Below are 16,811 nucleotides of genomic sequence, written 5' to 3'. Positions count from 1 at the left end.
GGACATAGAGTGTGAGTGAGGAAGAAACTTTTGGTGTGTTAAGCCACTTGATTACCTGGTTAATATGTTTCCACAACATGACTTAATAGCCTACTTTGACTTACTAGTTGCACAAACAATAAGTCACACTTAGAAAACTTTTAAGTCCTAATTCAGTAATCTTTCCACTGCTCCATGCTGTTTCTTTTTGCAAGAAATTGGATTCCTTGTCCTGTATTGCAGGTGGGACCAGACAGGTGAAGCTGACCAGGTGAAAACTGCCAACTAGGAGAGTCCACTCACCATCTGAGGGACCAGAAGCTTCTCACTTCTAGCCATTTGTTGCCACTCAGGAATATGGTCCCTCTGTTGCTACATTTTTCGGTTTTTCAAGAGAAGTGAAAAGTCTAGATGTTTACATGAAAGCTGATCTTTTAGTGCTTATAAATTAAATTTAAAAATAAGAAAGAGGGGCACCCAGGTAGTTCAGTCGATTAAGTGTCCCCAACTCTTGATTTCGGCTCAGGTCATGATCAGGGTCCTGAGGTCCAGCCCCGCGTTGGGCTCTGCACTAAGTATGGAGCCTGCTTAAGATTTTCTTCCTCCCTCTGCTCTCCCCACCCCCGGCCCAACCCCGCTTGTGTGTGCTTGCTCGCTCTCAAAAAAAAAAAAAGAAAACATGTGAAACCAAACAATATATGTTTGCGGGTGAAATTGAGCTGTGCCAATTTTTACCATAGCGCGGTGATTTTCAAACAAAGTCTGTTGCTGGTTTTGAACAGCACATTCTGAAATTGTATGCGAAGTTTACTTTTCAATTACAGATAAAATTGAAATAATATCTAATTCTTATGAGAAGCAGGAGGCACTCTTTAAAACCTTTATATTATTCTACATAAGAAAGGAGGAGCCATATGATTTCCTGAAGAAGTTACAATTTATTGCCAAGAAAAAAGTAATCTCATGGAACTTTTCACTATAATTAATTAAAAAAAAAAAAGAAAAACACTTGAGTCAGAGGCTACAAAGAAAAGCAACAGTCTTATCTCACTCTCAGTTCTTCCAGAAGCAAATGTCTTCAGCTGCCTCTGTTTTTATATTTTGGGGTATTTACTTCCATACCTCTAAATAATATTCGTACAGCGCTTACAGTGTTTCTTGGCTTTTCAACTTGATACATCAGCCGTTGACTTCCTGCTGTGGAAAAATGAAGATTTAACTCGAAACAACCTCCCCCACACATAGTTTGAGCATCGTTTTTTGTCCAATTGGTTATTATATTAAAGGCTTAACATAAACCTCTTTTTTTTTTTTTTATTCCATCAGATATCTGTTGTAACTGTTGATTTCCTCTCTTAATAATTTGTTCAGCCACAAGTAACGGAAAGTCCTTCAAATAATAGTGGCTTAGACAAAAAAAGGGTCTGTGTGTTTTTCCACAAAGAAAGTCTGGAAGTAGACACTTGACTAGTGTTGATGTGGCTACTAAACAGTTCTTTAGAGAGCTGCTTTTTGTCCCCATGCTCATCGCCTCAGGGTCACAAGATGACTGGCACGGCTGAAGATGATTCATCTCTTTGAGGAAGAAGATAGGCTCCAGTTGCATCTGTCCCCTTTCATCAGAAAAGCAAAAGCTTTCTCAGAAGTTATAGGAGACCCGCTGCTTACATCTCCTTAGCCAAAATGGCATCACTCAGTATCAGGAAGTCTGGAAAAGCAGGTACTTCGGTAGGCACATTGCTGTCTTGCATAAAAGTGAGATTTGTTTGTAGGGGAAAAAAGAAGGGGACCTTAGGCAGGCAACTAGCAGTGCTGACTACGTATTTCTCATGGGAGGCTTTATGTGGAGGACCCTGGCTGCTGGTGGCTAATGCTTTTAGTGCTGTTTCTATGATAAATAGCCTTTGATCTGGACAGCTTTTTTGGCCAACTTTTGATGCAAAGCCATTCAATACAACTTGGTAAGATAGTTCTGGGAGGGCTGTAGTCTGATGTACTCTTTCTTTTTTTTTAATTTTTTAATTAACATATAGTGTATTATTTGTTTCAGGGGTACAGGTCTATGATTCGTCAGTCTTACACAATTCACAGCGCTCTGTATCTTGACTTCAGCGTGATGTGGGGGTTGGATTTAGGCTATTCAGAGCAACTGGTTCTCAGGGGGATGGTGCCACCCCTGAGGGAGGGTGTTTTTGTAATTTGGGGAGGGAAGGGTTGCTTAACACAATGATTGGTCCCTTTGCTGGGTGATATTTGAACGTGTGGAGCCTAGGGATGCCAGGTGCTGGTAGAACATAGGACAGTTCTCTATAGCCAACAATTGTCCGAATAACGTCTGTATCTCCCACTGAACAATTAATGAAAATTTTGTTGATAATTAGAAAAAAAAAGCACCCCCCTTGACAGCTGTCAGCTGAAAGCTGACCCGACCTGAACTGCGAAGCCTATGGCATCCTGTTGAACATAAATACTTTTATTCAGCACTAACATCTGACAAAGCCATTCTGTGACCGTGACGGAGCAAGGCAGAAAGAAGGACACTGTAATGATGTTGGAGCATAGAAACAAGAATACTGTGCAAACCACAGAAAATGACCAAACACCCTGCCTCCCCTCTCCTGGCTTACATGAGTGACTGACTCCTGCTTTGCCAGCTAGTATTTTAACTTGTCCCGATGCCATCCCCCTCTCCCCAGCTTTGCGGTAGCCTTGAAAACCAGTAACCTTGAACCATGGTAACTGTGAAAGGCAATGGCCTAGCAACCACTGGAAGAATTTGGAATTCCCCTAAATAGGCTTGGAGTTATCCAAAAGAATTGTCACTATTTGATCTGTCTGACAGCTCCCTAGAAAAATCCCAGTCATGGGGCTTATCTTTATTTAACATGACCCGTTGAGGAAAAACCCTGTCCGCAGGTTGTTTGTTGGAAATAATCAGTGGTAATTGCATAAACAGCACAGCTGCCTGAAATGGTGATGCCAGCTGGGGCAAATGAGACTGGTCCAAAAAACTCAAGTTTTAAGAGTGAGATGCCCATAGGAGGCTTTGAAAAGCCTTATGCTATTTCTAGAGATGTGGAAAGGCATATGCATGTACAGGATTTGCATGCCCAGGAAAGACCTGAAAAGGCCCCAGTCTCTCAGTTCTGGATGATCTTGAGGCTCTGCACAAACAGAAAATAGAGGCTTAGGCAGAGTTGTTAACTGTTGGGAGTCTTGAAGATGTGCCCCTAGTACACAAGAGCCCCTCAGCAGAAGGTGGGAGATACTGTTTCGGGTGCTTAAGGAGATCCTATCTAATTATTAGATGAAGACTAAGCTAACAGTAGAGATTACAGTGGCTACACATGATAAATAATGCAGACTTTACAAGGAACCCTCCTACACTGTTGGTGGGAGTGCAAGCTGGTGCAGTTACTCTGGAAAACAGTATGGGGGTTCCTCAAAAAGTTGAAAATAGAGCTACCATATGACCCAACAATTGCGCTACTGGGTATTTACCCCAAAGATAGAAATGTAGTGATCCGAAGGGGCACCTGCACCCCAATGTTTATAGCAGCAATGTCCACAATAGCCAAACTATGGAAAGAGCCTAGATGTCCATCAACAGATGAATGGATAAAGAAGATATGGTATATATATACAATGGAATATTATGCAGCCATCAAAAAAAAAAAAGAAATCTTGCCTTTGCAACGACGTGGATGGAACTAGAGGGTGTTATGCTAAGCGAAATAAGTCAATCAGAGAAAGACAAGTATCATATGATCTCACTGATATGAGGAATTTGAGAAACAAGACAGACGCTCATAGGGGAAGGGAGGGAAAAATGAAACAAGATGAAACCAGAGAGGGAGACAAACCATAAGAGACTCTTAATCTCAGGAAACAAACTGAGGGTTGCTGGAGTGGAGGGGGGTGGGAGGGATGGGGTGGCTGAGTGATGGACATTGGGGATGGAAAGTACTATGGGGAGTGCTGTGAATTGTGTAAGACTGATGAATCACAGACCTATACCCTTGAAACAAATAATACATTATGTTAATAAAAAAAAAAATAATGCAGACTTTACAGAATAGTTCAGGAAAGTCACGAAAAACCCCGGCAAGAACAAAAAAACCTTAAAAGGAGGGGGCAACAGATTTGATTTTCTGAATTGCCACCTTATTTTAATTGTCCAGTTTTCAACAATTACGAGATAGGCAAAGAAACAAGAAATACGGCTCATGCACAGGGAAAAAAAATAAACGGAAACCATCCTTGAAGCCCAGACTTTAAATCAACTGTCTTAAATATGTTCAAAGAGCTAAAAGAAACTAGAAAAATTACTTATGTACAAAATGAGAATATCAGTAAAAAGATAAAAATTGTAAAAAAAAAAAAAAAGGACCCAAATAGAAGTTTTGGAACTGAGAAGTACAGTAACTGACATGAAAAATTTATGAGAGGAGTTCACCAGATTTGACAGTTAGATGAAAGAAACCTTGAAAACAGGACTGTTGTAATTATCCAGTTTGAGGAGCAGAAAGAAAAAAGAATGAAGAGTGAAGACAACCTATGGGGCCTGTGGGACACCATCAAGCATACCAACATACACATTATGGGAGTCCTAGAAGGAGAAGAAGGGGGCAGAAAGAGTATTTGAAGAATTAATGGCTGAAAACTTCCCAAGTTGGATGAAGGACTTGGGGAAAAAAGACACCCATTAATCTGCACATCCAAGAAGCTCAACAAATTCTAAATATGATAAACTCAAAAGAGATCCACATCTAAACTTATCATAGTCAAACTGTCAAAAGCTAACGACAGAGAATGTTGAAAGCAGCAAGAGGATACAACCCATCGCATGTAAAGGGTGCTCAAAAAGATTAAAAGCTTGCTTCTCATCAGAAATGATGAGGTCAGAAAGCTGTAAGATGACGTATTCAAAATAGATTTTAAGACAAAAAAAAAAAAAATGCTACAAGAGACCAAGGACACAGTACATATTGATAAAAGGGTCGGTCCATAAGGAGGACCTAACAATTATATATGCATTTGGCCACAGAGCTCTAAAATGCATGAAGCAAATGCTGAGAGAATTGAAGGGAGAAATAGGCAATTCAATTATTATTACCAATGACTCATTATTGGTAATTTTTAATGATTAAGAGATAGTCCATATAAAATATCCAGCATAGTCCCAGGTGCATGGCATGCACTCTGTAATGGTAACTGTTGTTTAGAAGGAAAAATTGAGTTGCTTTGCTAGTGTGGTCAGGAAATCTAACAATAGTAGTTGGAGACTTCAATATCTCATTATTTCTTTTAAAGATTTATTTATTTTAGAGAGAGTCAGGGGGAGGGCGAGAGGGAGAAAGAGAATCTCCAGCAGACTTTGCTGAGCGCAGAGCCTGACCCGGGGCTCGATCCCAAAACCCTGAGATCATGACCTCAGCTGAAATCAAGAGTTGGCTGCTTAACTGCACCACCCAGGCGCCCCAGTATCTCCCTAATGAGGCAGAACAACAAGGAAATAGAGAATCCAAGAGCACTGTAAATGAAGTAGTTCTAACAGACATCTATTCCATCCAAGAACAGTATCATACACATTTTACTCGAGCACGTGGGACATTCTTGAGGATAGACCGTATGTTAGGCCATAAAACAATCCTCAATAAATCCAAAGGGATTAAAACCATACAAAGTATGTTCTCTGACCACAATGAAGTTATATTAGAAATCAAGAGCAGAAGGAAATTTAGGAAATTCACAAATATGTGGAAATTAAACAACACGTGGAAATAACCAGTGGGTCACAGAAAATTAGAAAAATACTTTGAGATTAATGAAAATGAAAACACACCAAAATGTATAGAAGGCGGCCATAAACAGTGGTTAGAGGGAAATTTCTAAGTATAAAACCCTATATAACTATAAACTATAAACTCTTATTCATTGCTGGTGGGAATGCAAAATGGTGCAGCCACTTTGGAAGGCAGTTGGACAGTTTCTTACAAAACTGAACATACTTTTCCCATATGCTCCAGCAAATGTGCTCCCTGGTATTTGTCTAAATGAAATGAAACATGTCCACACAAAAAGCTGGATATGGGTGCTTAGAGCAGCTTTACTGATAATTGACCCAAGTTGGAAGCAACCAGGATGTCCTTCGGTATGTGAATGAATAGTTAAATTATGGTATATCCAGACAATGGAATATTACAGGTTTTTTTTTTAAGAGAGAGAGGATGTGCGAGTGCATGTGAGTTTGTGGGGGAGGGGCAGACAGGGAGAGAGAATCTCAAGCCGACTTCACTCTCAGTGTGGAGCCTGACGTGGGGCTCGATCTCATGAATGTCAGATTATGACCTGAGCTGAAATCAAGAGTCGGATGCTTAACCTACTGAGTCACCCAGGTGCCCCCAGACAATGGAATATTATTCATCACTAAAAAGAAATGAACTATTAAGCTACAAAAAGATATGGAGGAAACAAATGTATATTACTAAATGTAAGAAGCCAATCTGAAAAGACTACACGTTATGATTCCAACTACATGACATTCTGGAAAAGGCAAAATACTCTGTATGATACTATAATGATGGATACATGGCATCTTACCTCTGTCCAGATGCAAAATGTACAACACCGAGAGTGAAGCCTAAGGAAAACTATGGACTTTGGGTGATGATGATGTGTCATCAATTGTAACAAAGATACCACTCTGGTGGGGGATATTGATCATGGGGAAGGTTATGCATCTGTAGGGCATGGAGTATATGAAAAATCTTTGTATTTTCCTCTCAATTTTGCTATGAATCTAAAACTAAAAAAAAAAGTCTTAAGAAAAAAGATCTCAAATCAATAGTCCAATTTTTCACCTTAGGAAACTAGAAAAAGAACGGCAAAGTAAACCCAAAGTAAGCAAGGAAAAAAATACTAGAGAGGAAATAAAAGAAACTGAGAATAGGAGAACAATAGAGAAAATCAACAGAACCCAAAATTGGTTCTTTGAAAGGATCAACAAAATTGACAAATTTTCAGCTCAACAAACTAGGAAAAAAGAGATTAAAATTACTAAAACCAGAATGAAAGAGGGGACATCACTACTGAGAAAAAGTGATCCATAACTGAATAATACTTTTGTAAAGTAATGGTTGTCCTAATAGAGCATGTTACACCTATTTGTGGTGGTAATGGTATTTTACATATAAGCTTTCAAACATTGCACTTTCTCCAAAAAGTGCTTTCCATGACTTGTTTCGTCCTCACAACATTCTTGGAGTTGTGCGGGAGTGTTGTACATGGGACGATGTAATCATGAAGAACCTGTGTTTGATGCAAACACACCTGGGTCATGGATCCAGTTCTCTCTCCTGGTTTTGACTTTGAACAGGTCACTTACCCCATTTTTATAGATGAGGCAGTAAGCTGAGTCTCATAAGTAAGATCACCTTCCCTTTGAGTTAGCCAAGGGAGGGATTCACAAGGATTAAGTGAGATAATCCACATAAAATATTCATCATGGCCCCAAGCTCATGGTAAGCACGTGATAAGGGTAACTTATTCAGAAAGGAAAACAGGGTTCTTAGCTAATGAAAGGTAGAGGAGTCAGGAAATCTAACCCCTAGTTAGAGCAGCTTCTCTTTAATTTAGATTCCCATCCAACATGTGGCATGGAGAATTCAAATGTAGCAAAGCAGTCAGTTGCAGGAAAGAAGGCTGAATCTCTTATTTTTCATTTTGCTTAGAACAAGCGAGGGATCATAAGATTATATAAGCTGGTAACTTGCTACAGTGGTCGTTTATAATTTATTTTATATTTAAAAGACATCCTGTTATTTATGTTTTTCAGATGGTTGTTGAAATCCAACAATGTCATGCATGGATTAGTCTTCGTAATTGTAAACATTTCTTCTAGGATGTTTTTCTCTGCCCACTCTTAATCTCTTTTTTTTAAGAGGGGGAGAGGAGCAGAAAATCTTAAGTAGGCTCCATGCTGACGTAGGGCTCGATCCCACACCCCTGAGATCATGACCTGAGCAGAAATCAAGAGTCAGACGCTTAACTGACTCGGCCACCCACGTGCCCCATCCTCTTTTTGCTTGCAACTTGCACGTTGTCCGCTAGATGGCAATACACCAACATAAAATGTAAATGAAACCCTCCCGTTGCAGCACCTTATTTATTTGGTTTAATGGGAAATGATTTTCCTGGAAAATTAGCCTGCAAGTAGTGAGTTAGGACTAAATCCATGTTTCCTGTGGTGCAATTAATTAAAGTCAGTGCTGATGAATAGATGCTGCATAAATAGAATAATGTACCTAGTACCTACAATGTACCAGACACAGAGATAAGGTTCTGTGGACACAAAGAAACGTTAAGAACTATCTGTGATCTCTCTGCTTTCCTCATATTGCCAACTTTCCCTCCCCCCAACGTTGAACTCCGAGGATTAGAAAGTCAGTAGTTTTCCCAGGGTCATATAAGTAGAGAGAGACAAAGCCAGGATTTGTCGATGGTGGGGGGAGATGATGAGTTTGAATTTAGGATACGTTGGGTTTGGGGCACTTGGGCGGTACAGTCGGTTAAGCGTCCGACTCTTGGTTTCAGCTCTGGTTGTGATCTCAGGGTTGTAAGATCGAGCCCCCCCATGTCGGGCTCCCCGCTCAGTGCAGTCTGCTTGGGATTCTCTCTCTCCCTCTGCCCCTCCTGCTCGTGCGCGCTCTCTCTCTCTCAAATAAATAAATAAATATGTTGGGTTTGAAGCCAGTGGTCACATCCAAGTACCGGAATGCAATGGCGCCTGGAATTCCACCTTAGGATTGGGCCAAAGGTATAATACATTTAAGAGGCATCTCCACAGAGCAGAATTGAAGGTACGGGTTGTTTGTGGCAAAGTGTCTGTTGCAGAACAGATCCCCAAGTGCACTGACAGAGCAAGGGTTATGGGTACACGCATCGGAGCCTGGCTGACCTGAGTTCAAATCCTGGCCTCATTCTCCCACCCGCGTGTTCACGGGCAAGATTGTTAACCTCGTTGACCCCTTGCAATGACCCCCCGAGGGGGATACTATCTCCATTTACACGCAAGCCAACTGAGGCTTAAAGAATGTAGGAATCGACCCAAGGTCATGGTGCATCTAGTACATGATGGATCCAAAGTTCCAATCTGGAGAGTCTGATTTAGGATTAACATGGCTACGTAGGGCATATGTTGCTTCCCGGTCATAGCACTTAAGACACTGCCTAGTAATCCCTTGTGTACATGGGAGTCTCCCTGGATCAGTCTGGGTTCTCCAGAGAAACAGAACCAGCAGGAGAGATCAGTGTATCTCTAACTCTGTCCATATCTTTACATGTCCATATCTAAACAGTAGGATACATTCCATGAGCTAAGTCTCTATAGATGTTCCTGTGTACCTGGTTCATGCGCACGCACACACACACACACAGATGTATTTCAAGGCATTGGCTGCTTAATTCAGCTTGTGGCAGCTGACCAAGTCCCAAGTCTGTAGGGCACAGCCGGTGGCCCGAACTCTCAGGCAGGAGCTCATGTTGCAATCTCCAGGCCAGCTTTCTTCAGGAAACGCTCAAGTTTTGCTCTTAAGGCCTTTTAACTAATTGGATGAAACCCACCCACATTACCGAGGGGAATCTCTTCTACGTAAAGTCAGCAGATTGTAGATGTTAATCACAGGTACAAAATACCTTCAACAGCAACACGCACCATAGCCTAGCCAAGTAGACCCTTAAAACTAACCATCACACTCCAGCGGTTGTCTGTAAACTACCCCCCCTTTTTAAATTTATTTGAGAGAGTGAGCAAGAGAGAACACAAGCAGGGGGAGAGCAGAGGGAGAGGGAGAAGGAAACTCCCCGCTGAGAAGGGAGCCCCACATGGGGCCCGAACCTGGGACTCCAGGATCATGACCCAAGCCGAAGGCAGACCCCCAGCCGACTGAGCCACCCAGGTGCCCCGGATCCTAGCTTTCTCGTTCATGTTTATGTTCCCAGTGCATAGCCCCATGCCAGACACCTCATGGCACGCAATAAACATTTACTGAGTACCCACCATCTAGCAGCACAGGCAAAAGTGAACATACATGTCCTGTGTTCAGCCATAGACCAGGGCTAAGGCTGCAGACTTCCAGTGTTCTCAAATCACAGGTAACTTTCTTTGCCCCCCCCCCCCCCCCGATGGAGCAGCAGGAGATGAGGATAAAGCCACTGGTGGTCATGGTCAGCTGGGGCCACGGGTAGCCCTGTCACCACCAAGAGCTGAGTGTGGGGGGGCTTCCTTGTAGGACACCGTGTGCATACTGTCTGGTTTTTGGCTTCTGCTGGCATGTCTTTTCAGCTCCTGATGCCTATTTACAACTTCATCTTTTGGAATGAAGGCAGAACGGTTTTCAAGCAGCAAAACCTGCCGGGGTTAGGTAAGAGCAGATAACTATGGATCTCTTGGTGCCTATGGCCACTAAAAGACCAGCCCTGCGTGCATCCAGAGTCTTGGCAGCCCCTTCTGGAAGAGAAACAAAACAAAACCAAGCAGAGAGATGGGATAGCAGATGCCACCCAGATGGTGGAAGCATCTACCAAAAATTAGGCTAGAAATGCGCTCCCTAGGGAAACTTTCTTGGCCATCTGCCTCATACATCCACATCAAAGAGAATGGTGTCCCCTCTTGCTGGAGAATTTAAGCACACCTTGGAACACTTTTTCATCTTTTCCTCTCTCCTCTCTCTGGGATCACATTATGCTGCTTCCGAGAATCCTGTCTTTTACCCCCTTCCTCAGACTTACCTACAGAAATAGCCTAGCAACAACCAAAGACCCATCTAGATACCCTAATACCTAGGACAGAAGTGGACTTACGGCAGATGTTCAAAGACCTGTACAGATTTTAAAGACCTAATAAAACAAGAGTGGGGAGATAGAATACTTGGTATGGACTGAAATTCACCCCCAATGCTGGAACAATGTATGGGTTGTCTCTGGCAAATTCGTATGTTGAAGCCCTGAGCCCCAGTGCGACTATATTTGGACGTAGGACTTTTGGAAGTCCTTAAGGTTAAATAAAGTCTTAAGGGTGGGATCCTAATCCAATAGGATTGGTGGCCTTATAAGAACAGGTGAGAGATCTCTCTCTCCATGCGCACTCACCAAGAAAAGGCCATGGGAAGACACCGTGAGAGGTGGCCATTTGCAAGCCAAGGAGAGAGCTCTCCTCAGAAACCAAATTGGCTGGTGCTGTGATTTTGGGCTTCCAAGCCCCCTGGTCTATGGCATTTCGTTATGGCAGCCCACGCAGGCTAGTACAATACTGATCATAATGAATTACAGTATTTTAAAGCTTGTCTCTTGAGGGTGCAAAATGAGCCGGAGAAGCTCAGAGAAAGAAAATACTGATTTTCATGAAGCCTTTCCCAATTTCAGGAACAAAATAGAGAAAGGGCATTCTAGTCAAAGGAATTACTTGTGCAAAGGTGTGGAGAGTAGTGTGCAGGTACACGCACACACCGCACTCCGGGCTACAATCATGGGAAACATCTGGTGGTTCTCCAATTTGTGAGGCTTTCTTCAGCTGGTTTTGTGGTGTGTCTGGGACATTTTAAATGTTCTGAATATTTATCCTTTGCCATGTGTTGGAAATATCGTCTTCCGGTCTATAACTTCACTTGTAACTTGGATTAGCGTGGTTTTTGACTTGCACAGTTTTTAAATGTAATCAACATTTACTAACCTTTCCTTTTATAAACTTGATTTCTTAGTATTCATTTAAAACACTCTTAAGCAGTACCTAATGACACTCTAGATTTTCTTTTAAAATGAGAAAATGTTGGGGCACCTGGGTGGCTCAGTCAGTTAAGCATCTGCCTTTGGCTCAGGTCATGAGTTCAGGGTCCTGGGATCGAGTCCTGCATCAGGCTGCCTGCTCAGCGGGGAGTCTGCTTCTCCCTCTGCCACTCCCCTTGCTTGTGCTCTCTCTCTCTAAAAAAAAAAATCTTTAAAATGAGAAAATGTTGCTTTTCATATTTTGCTTTTTATTTATTTTGTTTATTTTTTAAAGATTTTATTTATTTATTTGACACAGAGAAAGAGTACAAGCAGGGGGAGTGGCAGGCAGAGGGAGAGGGAGAAGCAGACTCCCCGCTGAGCAAGGAGCCCAACGTGGGGCTCGATCCCAGGACCCTGGACTCATGACCTGAGCCGAAGGCAGATGTTTAACTGACTGAGCCACCCAGGAGCCCCCATATTTTGCTTTTTAAATAATCCAGAATTTATTTTGGTGTATAGTGTGAGGTAGGGATCTCATTTTATCTTTCCCCATATAGACAGCCAGTTGTCTCAGCACCTTGTACTGAATAATTCAGATTTTTCTCACTGATTTGTAATGCCACGTCTGTCAAATGCCAAGTTTGGCATTTGCCAAGGTCTATTTTTCTTACATGTTTAGAAGGATGTTTTATGTATTCTGGATACAAATCCTTTGCCAATGATATATGTTGCACATGTTTTGTCCCATCTTGAAATCCTGATGAATGTAAGTTTTTAATTTTAATATTGAAGTTACCAAATTTTTAACAGTTTCCTTTTTTATGTGCCATACTTGGGAACCTCTTTCTTGCCCTAAGGACATATTCTCCTAAAAGTTTCATAACTTTGTCTTTTACATTTATGTCTTTAAGCCTTTAATATTGACTTTTTTTTTTGGTATGGTGTCACATAAAGATCTGTAATAAATTGTATTATTTGCTCATAATTTTTCTTTTCCTTCCTGCCTTTGCTATGGTTCATTGTGGGCAGAATATTCTCCACTTTCCCACCATCTTTGAACTTAACCATGTGACTTGCTTTGGTGAATGGAATGTGAGCAGATATAATGTGTGCCCTATTCAACAAGTGGCTTTGTTTATTTATTTTTTTAATTTTTTAAAGATTTTATTTATTTGAGAGAGAGAGCACAAGCAGGGGGGTGGGATGGGCAGAGGGAGAGGGAGAAGCAGACTCCCCACTGAGCAGGAAGCCCAATGCGGGGCTGGATCACAGGACCCTGAGATCATGACTTGAGCCGAAGGCAGACGCTCAACCAACTGAGCCATCCAGGAGCCCTATGGGGGATTCTCATCTTTTCTGTAGTGAGTATTCTGATCCATGGACATTGTATATAACTTCATTCCTTGATTTCTTTTAGTAAAGTTTTTATTTTTTCCAGACACCTTTTATATATTTGTTAGCTTTATTGTAGGTCTATCTATCTATCTATCTGTCTATCTATCAAGTAACTTCTGTTCCCAATGTGGGGCTCAAACTCATGACCTGGAGATCAAGAGTTGCCTGCTCTACCAACTGAGCCAGCCAGGTGCCCTGGTACTTTTTATTTTTTGTTATCATAAATAGTATCTTTTACAACCACATTTCCTAAATGTTTGTTTTAAACTTACATACTTTAGGATTTTTGTGTAAATACTTTTGGGATTTTTATGGAGACAGTCATGCTAATTGCAAATAAAAACAAATTTGATTCTTCGTTTCCAATTTTTATATTATTTATCTAATTATGCCTCACTCACTGGCTACGAACTCTGGTATAATGCTGTAAAGATGTGGTGATAGCAAAGTATTGTTCCCGATGTTAAAAGGAATGTTTTCAACATTTTACCATTAAATATATTTGCTATAGGATTTTTTAGATACTATATATCAAGATGAGGAAGTTTCTATCTAATCCTAGCTTGCTGAGAGATTTTTGTCATGGTAGGGAGATGAATGGTATCAAACACTTTTTTCTGCATTCTTTGTGAAGGTCATTTTGTTTTTCTCCTTTAGTGGTGAATTATATTAAATAATTTTCTAATGTCAAACCAAACTCATGGAATAAATACAATGTGTTCATGATCCCTCACCTTTTTTTTTTTTTTTCTTTTAAAGAGGCTCTGTGCCCAATGTGGGGCTTATACCCATAACCCTGAGATCAAGATTCACATGCTCTATGGAATGAGCCAGCCAGGCGCCCCTCACTATTTTTACATATAGCTGGATTGGGTTTGCTTCTATATTTTAGATGATTTTTTTCATCTATGTTTATAAGTGAGATTGATCTGAAATTGAAATTGTACTTTTTCTCTCTTTTTTTTTGAGATTTTACTTTTTTTATATATTTTAATTTTGTTATGAGGGTAGGTTTGCCTTGTAAAGTGAGTTGGCAGGCATTCCCTCTTTCTCTATATCATAGAGTTCTTTGTGTAACATTGGAAATATTGTTTTCTTTAGTGGTTGGTCGTGGCTGGAAGGACTGCTTGAGCCTGGTGTTTTCTTTGTGGGAAGGTATCAAGGTTATATCAACCTTATAAAAGGAGTTCAGGACTGTATCTTTCTCCTTCCTCTGGACCAATTTGTGCAAAACAGGGATTTCCTGTTCCTTGTGTGTTTGGTAGAATCTGCTTGTGAAACTCTAAGCATGGTGATAGCGTGTGCACGTGTATGTGCTTATGCATGTGTGTTTTAAGTTCCTGATTCAGTTACTTTTATTGTTATTAGTCTTGTCTGTTCTTCTTGAGTCTGGTTCTTTCTATTTTTAAAAGATAATTCTCCCATTTTGCCCAGTTTTTTTTTAAAGATTTACTTATATATTTTTAGAGAGAGAGCATGAGCAAGAGTGGGAGGAGGGGCAGAAGGAGAGGGAGAAAGAGAATCTTCAAGCAGACTCCCCGCTGAGCATGGAGCCTGCCACGGGGCTCGATCTCACGACCCTGAGATCATAACCTGAGCCGAAATCAAGAGTCAGCCACTTAACCGACTGCACCACCCAGGTGCCCCATTTTGCCCAGTTTTGAAACTGAAAAAGGATCAGGCTGAAGTTTTAGAAAGATCTGTGGTCAGGTAAAGTCACAGTGACTAGAAAGCACACATATTTTCCATTTAAACTTTAATATTATGTGTGTAATATTAATTTTTAAATAATATTAACAATATAAATAATATCAATAATATTAATATAATTAATAGTAATATTGATAATACATGTTTGGGAGGCTGGGACTTACAGGAAAGGCATCGGCATCGTGCTTGATGTCACCCTGAAGGGCAAGGTTGCCTTGTTGATGTGGGGCCCTGATCACTTTTAACCTCATTAGTCTTTTCAAGCCTGGTTCTCTTGTTTGCAAAATGGTGATAGTTCTCCCCGCTTCACAGGAATCGTGAGGAGTAAATGATCACGTATTGCAAGCCCCTGGTAACACACAATACGGACGCAGACCTAAGAGAACCTTCAGTGTATGTGCTGCCACAGTGAGCACTCTAAGAGAACCTTCAGAGAACTTCTGGGCCAGGCATTCCTACACATCGCTTGTGGGACGCGACATTGGGCAAGTCTCTAAAAAGTCCCAGGAAGAACTTTCAGAATTATAAACGTGTAGGAAAAAAAACGTTTTCTGGGGACTTCTGCTATCAGCCATGATGTGGTAGCAAGGACTAGACTCAGCCTCCCGTGGAAAACAATCAGAAGACTGGACACGATAGATGAAATCATTTTTTCCCCCCCAGGCATTGGACAACACACGGTGCATAATTGCAGTGCCTGAGAACGGGGAAATAAATTGGAGTGAGCCTTATAATCACCCTGGCTTTCTGCCTGGAGGCAATTTCTGACAATGAGATCAGGGAGCAGGAAAGCCGGGATCAAAATGATCTAAAGAAGGCAGCTCAGGGTGAGCAGGTGATCTGAAGTCTGGTCATCTGGGAAACGGTGCGAGTCCTGGGGCTGTTGAGCTGGGAGCAGGAAAGACTTGGGGGGTGGGGCTGGGGGTTCCTGCAGAGTGTCTTCAGAGATTGGAAGGACTGTCGTGTTGAGCAGGGTATTCGTGGTCTGTATGGCTCTGGGAGACAGAATTAGGGTGCTTGGTGAGAGATTAGAGGGAGAGGATTTTGGCTGAGTCCAAGGAAACACTTCATTGGCAATCACGTCGATCAGGTTCGACTGGCCGCCTTGCCCAGCTGGGCTGATGAAGGGTCTGAACAGGTGTGCTGGGCTGTCACCAGTAATGTTCCTGCTGCGGCCAAGGGACTGACCTAAATGACATCCGGGGCCCATTCTCAAGATTTTTTATGGCTTGATTTTCTTTTTTTTTTTTTTAGCTTGGACTCTATAAGAGGCAGGCGACACCAACTGACTGTATTTTGAAGAATGTTGAGAAAAATAAGAATCCCCGAAGACCCCACCCCATAAAAAAAAAAAAAAAGACTACCTAGGGTTTTAAAACAGGAATTTCCCCCACATATCAATTGTATTTATATTTTTATTTGATTTCTCACCTTTTGTGTGCCTTTCCGCACATGTGTCATATCCACGTTGTTGTAATAAACCATGCGGATACCTGGGCTTCCTCTATACCTGTGTGGACGTGGAGCGCTTTGGCTCAAGGGGGATCGGCAAACGTGTATCTGCTCTGTTGCTTCCCTGCTGTGCCCCTGGCAGACATCGCTAGTCAACCGTGGAGCTCTTGTCCACCGAGCTCAGTCTTAGCCATGGAAATTCTCTGGAAACGCCGATTCTCGACGACGACTTCTCATTAGTTAGAATTAGTACTGACGGTGCCCACTATTTGCCGCCCCGGGACCGAAGGAACGCTTACGATTCTCTAAGGCACAGTAACGACCTGTCCTGGTCAGGATCTATGTTTCCGTCAGCTGCTGGGGAGCCCAGCTGTCCTGTTTTCCCCACGTTGGAGCTATGTGGGCACGGTGAGCATGCTGGAGGTCTGGCTGAGTGCCAAGGGGGACATTTTGGGGGCACTGAACACTAGGGAAGTGCAAAAGGTATGGGGCCTGGATGTGATGCTGAC

At 41.8% G+C, this 16,811-nt stretch overlaps 1 protein-coding gene across 6 annotated transcripts in view; it reads left to right on the top strand.

Annotated features, from left to right (window-relative positions):
- Nucleotides 1-16,357, top strand: part of TVP23C (trans-golgi network vesicle protein 23 homolog C) — a 45,497-nt gene extending 29,140 nt beyond the window's left edge. For 2 of the 6 annotated variants that reach the window (XM_078067937.1, XM_078067938.1), the window contains exon 7: nt 7,817-13,501. In XM_078067937.1, coding sequence (XP_077924063.1) covers nt 7,817-7,882 — 66 coding nt within the window. In that variant the 3' untranslated portion in view covers nt 7,883-13,501. Of the gene's footprint in view, nt 1-7,816; nt 13,502-15,162 lie in introns of those variants that run through there. The other 4 variants (XR_013446018.1, XR_013446017.1, XR_013446019.1 and 1 more) reach the window with 4 other exon arrangements.
- The last annotated feature ends 454 nt before the right edge of the window (nt 16,358-16,811 follow it).

This window comes from Halichoerus grypus, chromosome 2, assembly GCF_964656455.1.
Source record: "Halichoerus grypus chromosome 2, mHalGry1.hap1.1, whole genome shotgun sequence".
NCBI classification, from domain to species: Eukaryota; Metazoa; Chordata; class Mammalia; order Carnivora; family Phocidae; genus Halichoerus; species Halichoerus grypus.
The sequence above is the reverse complement of the archived record's forward strand: the minus strand, read 5'-3'. Positions and strand labels throughout refer to the sequence as shown.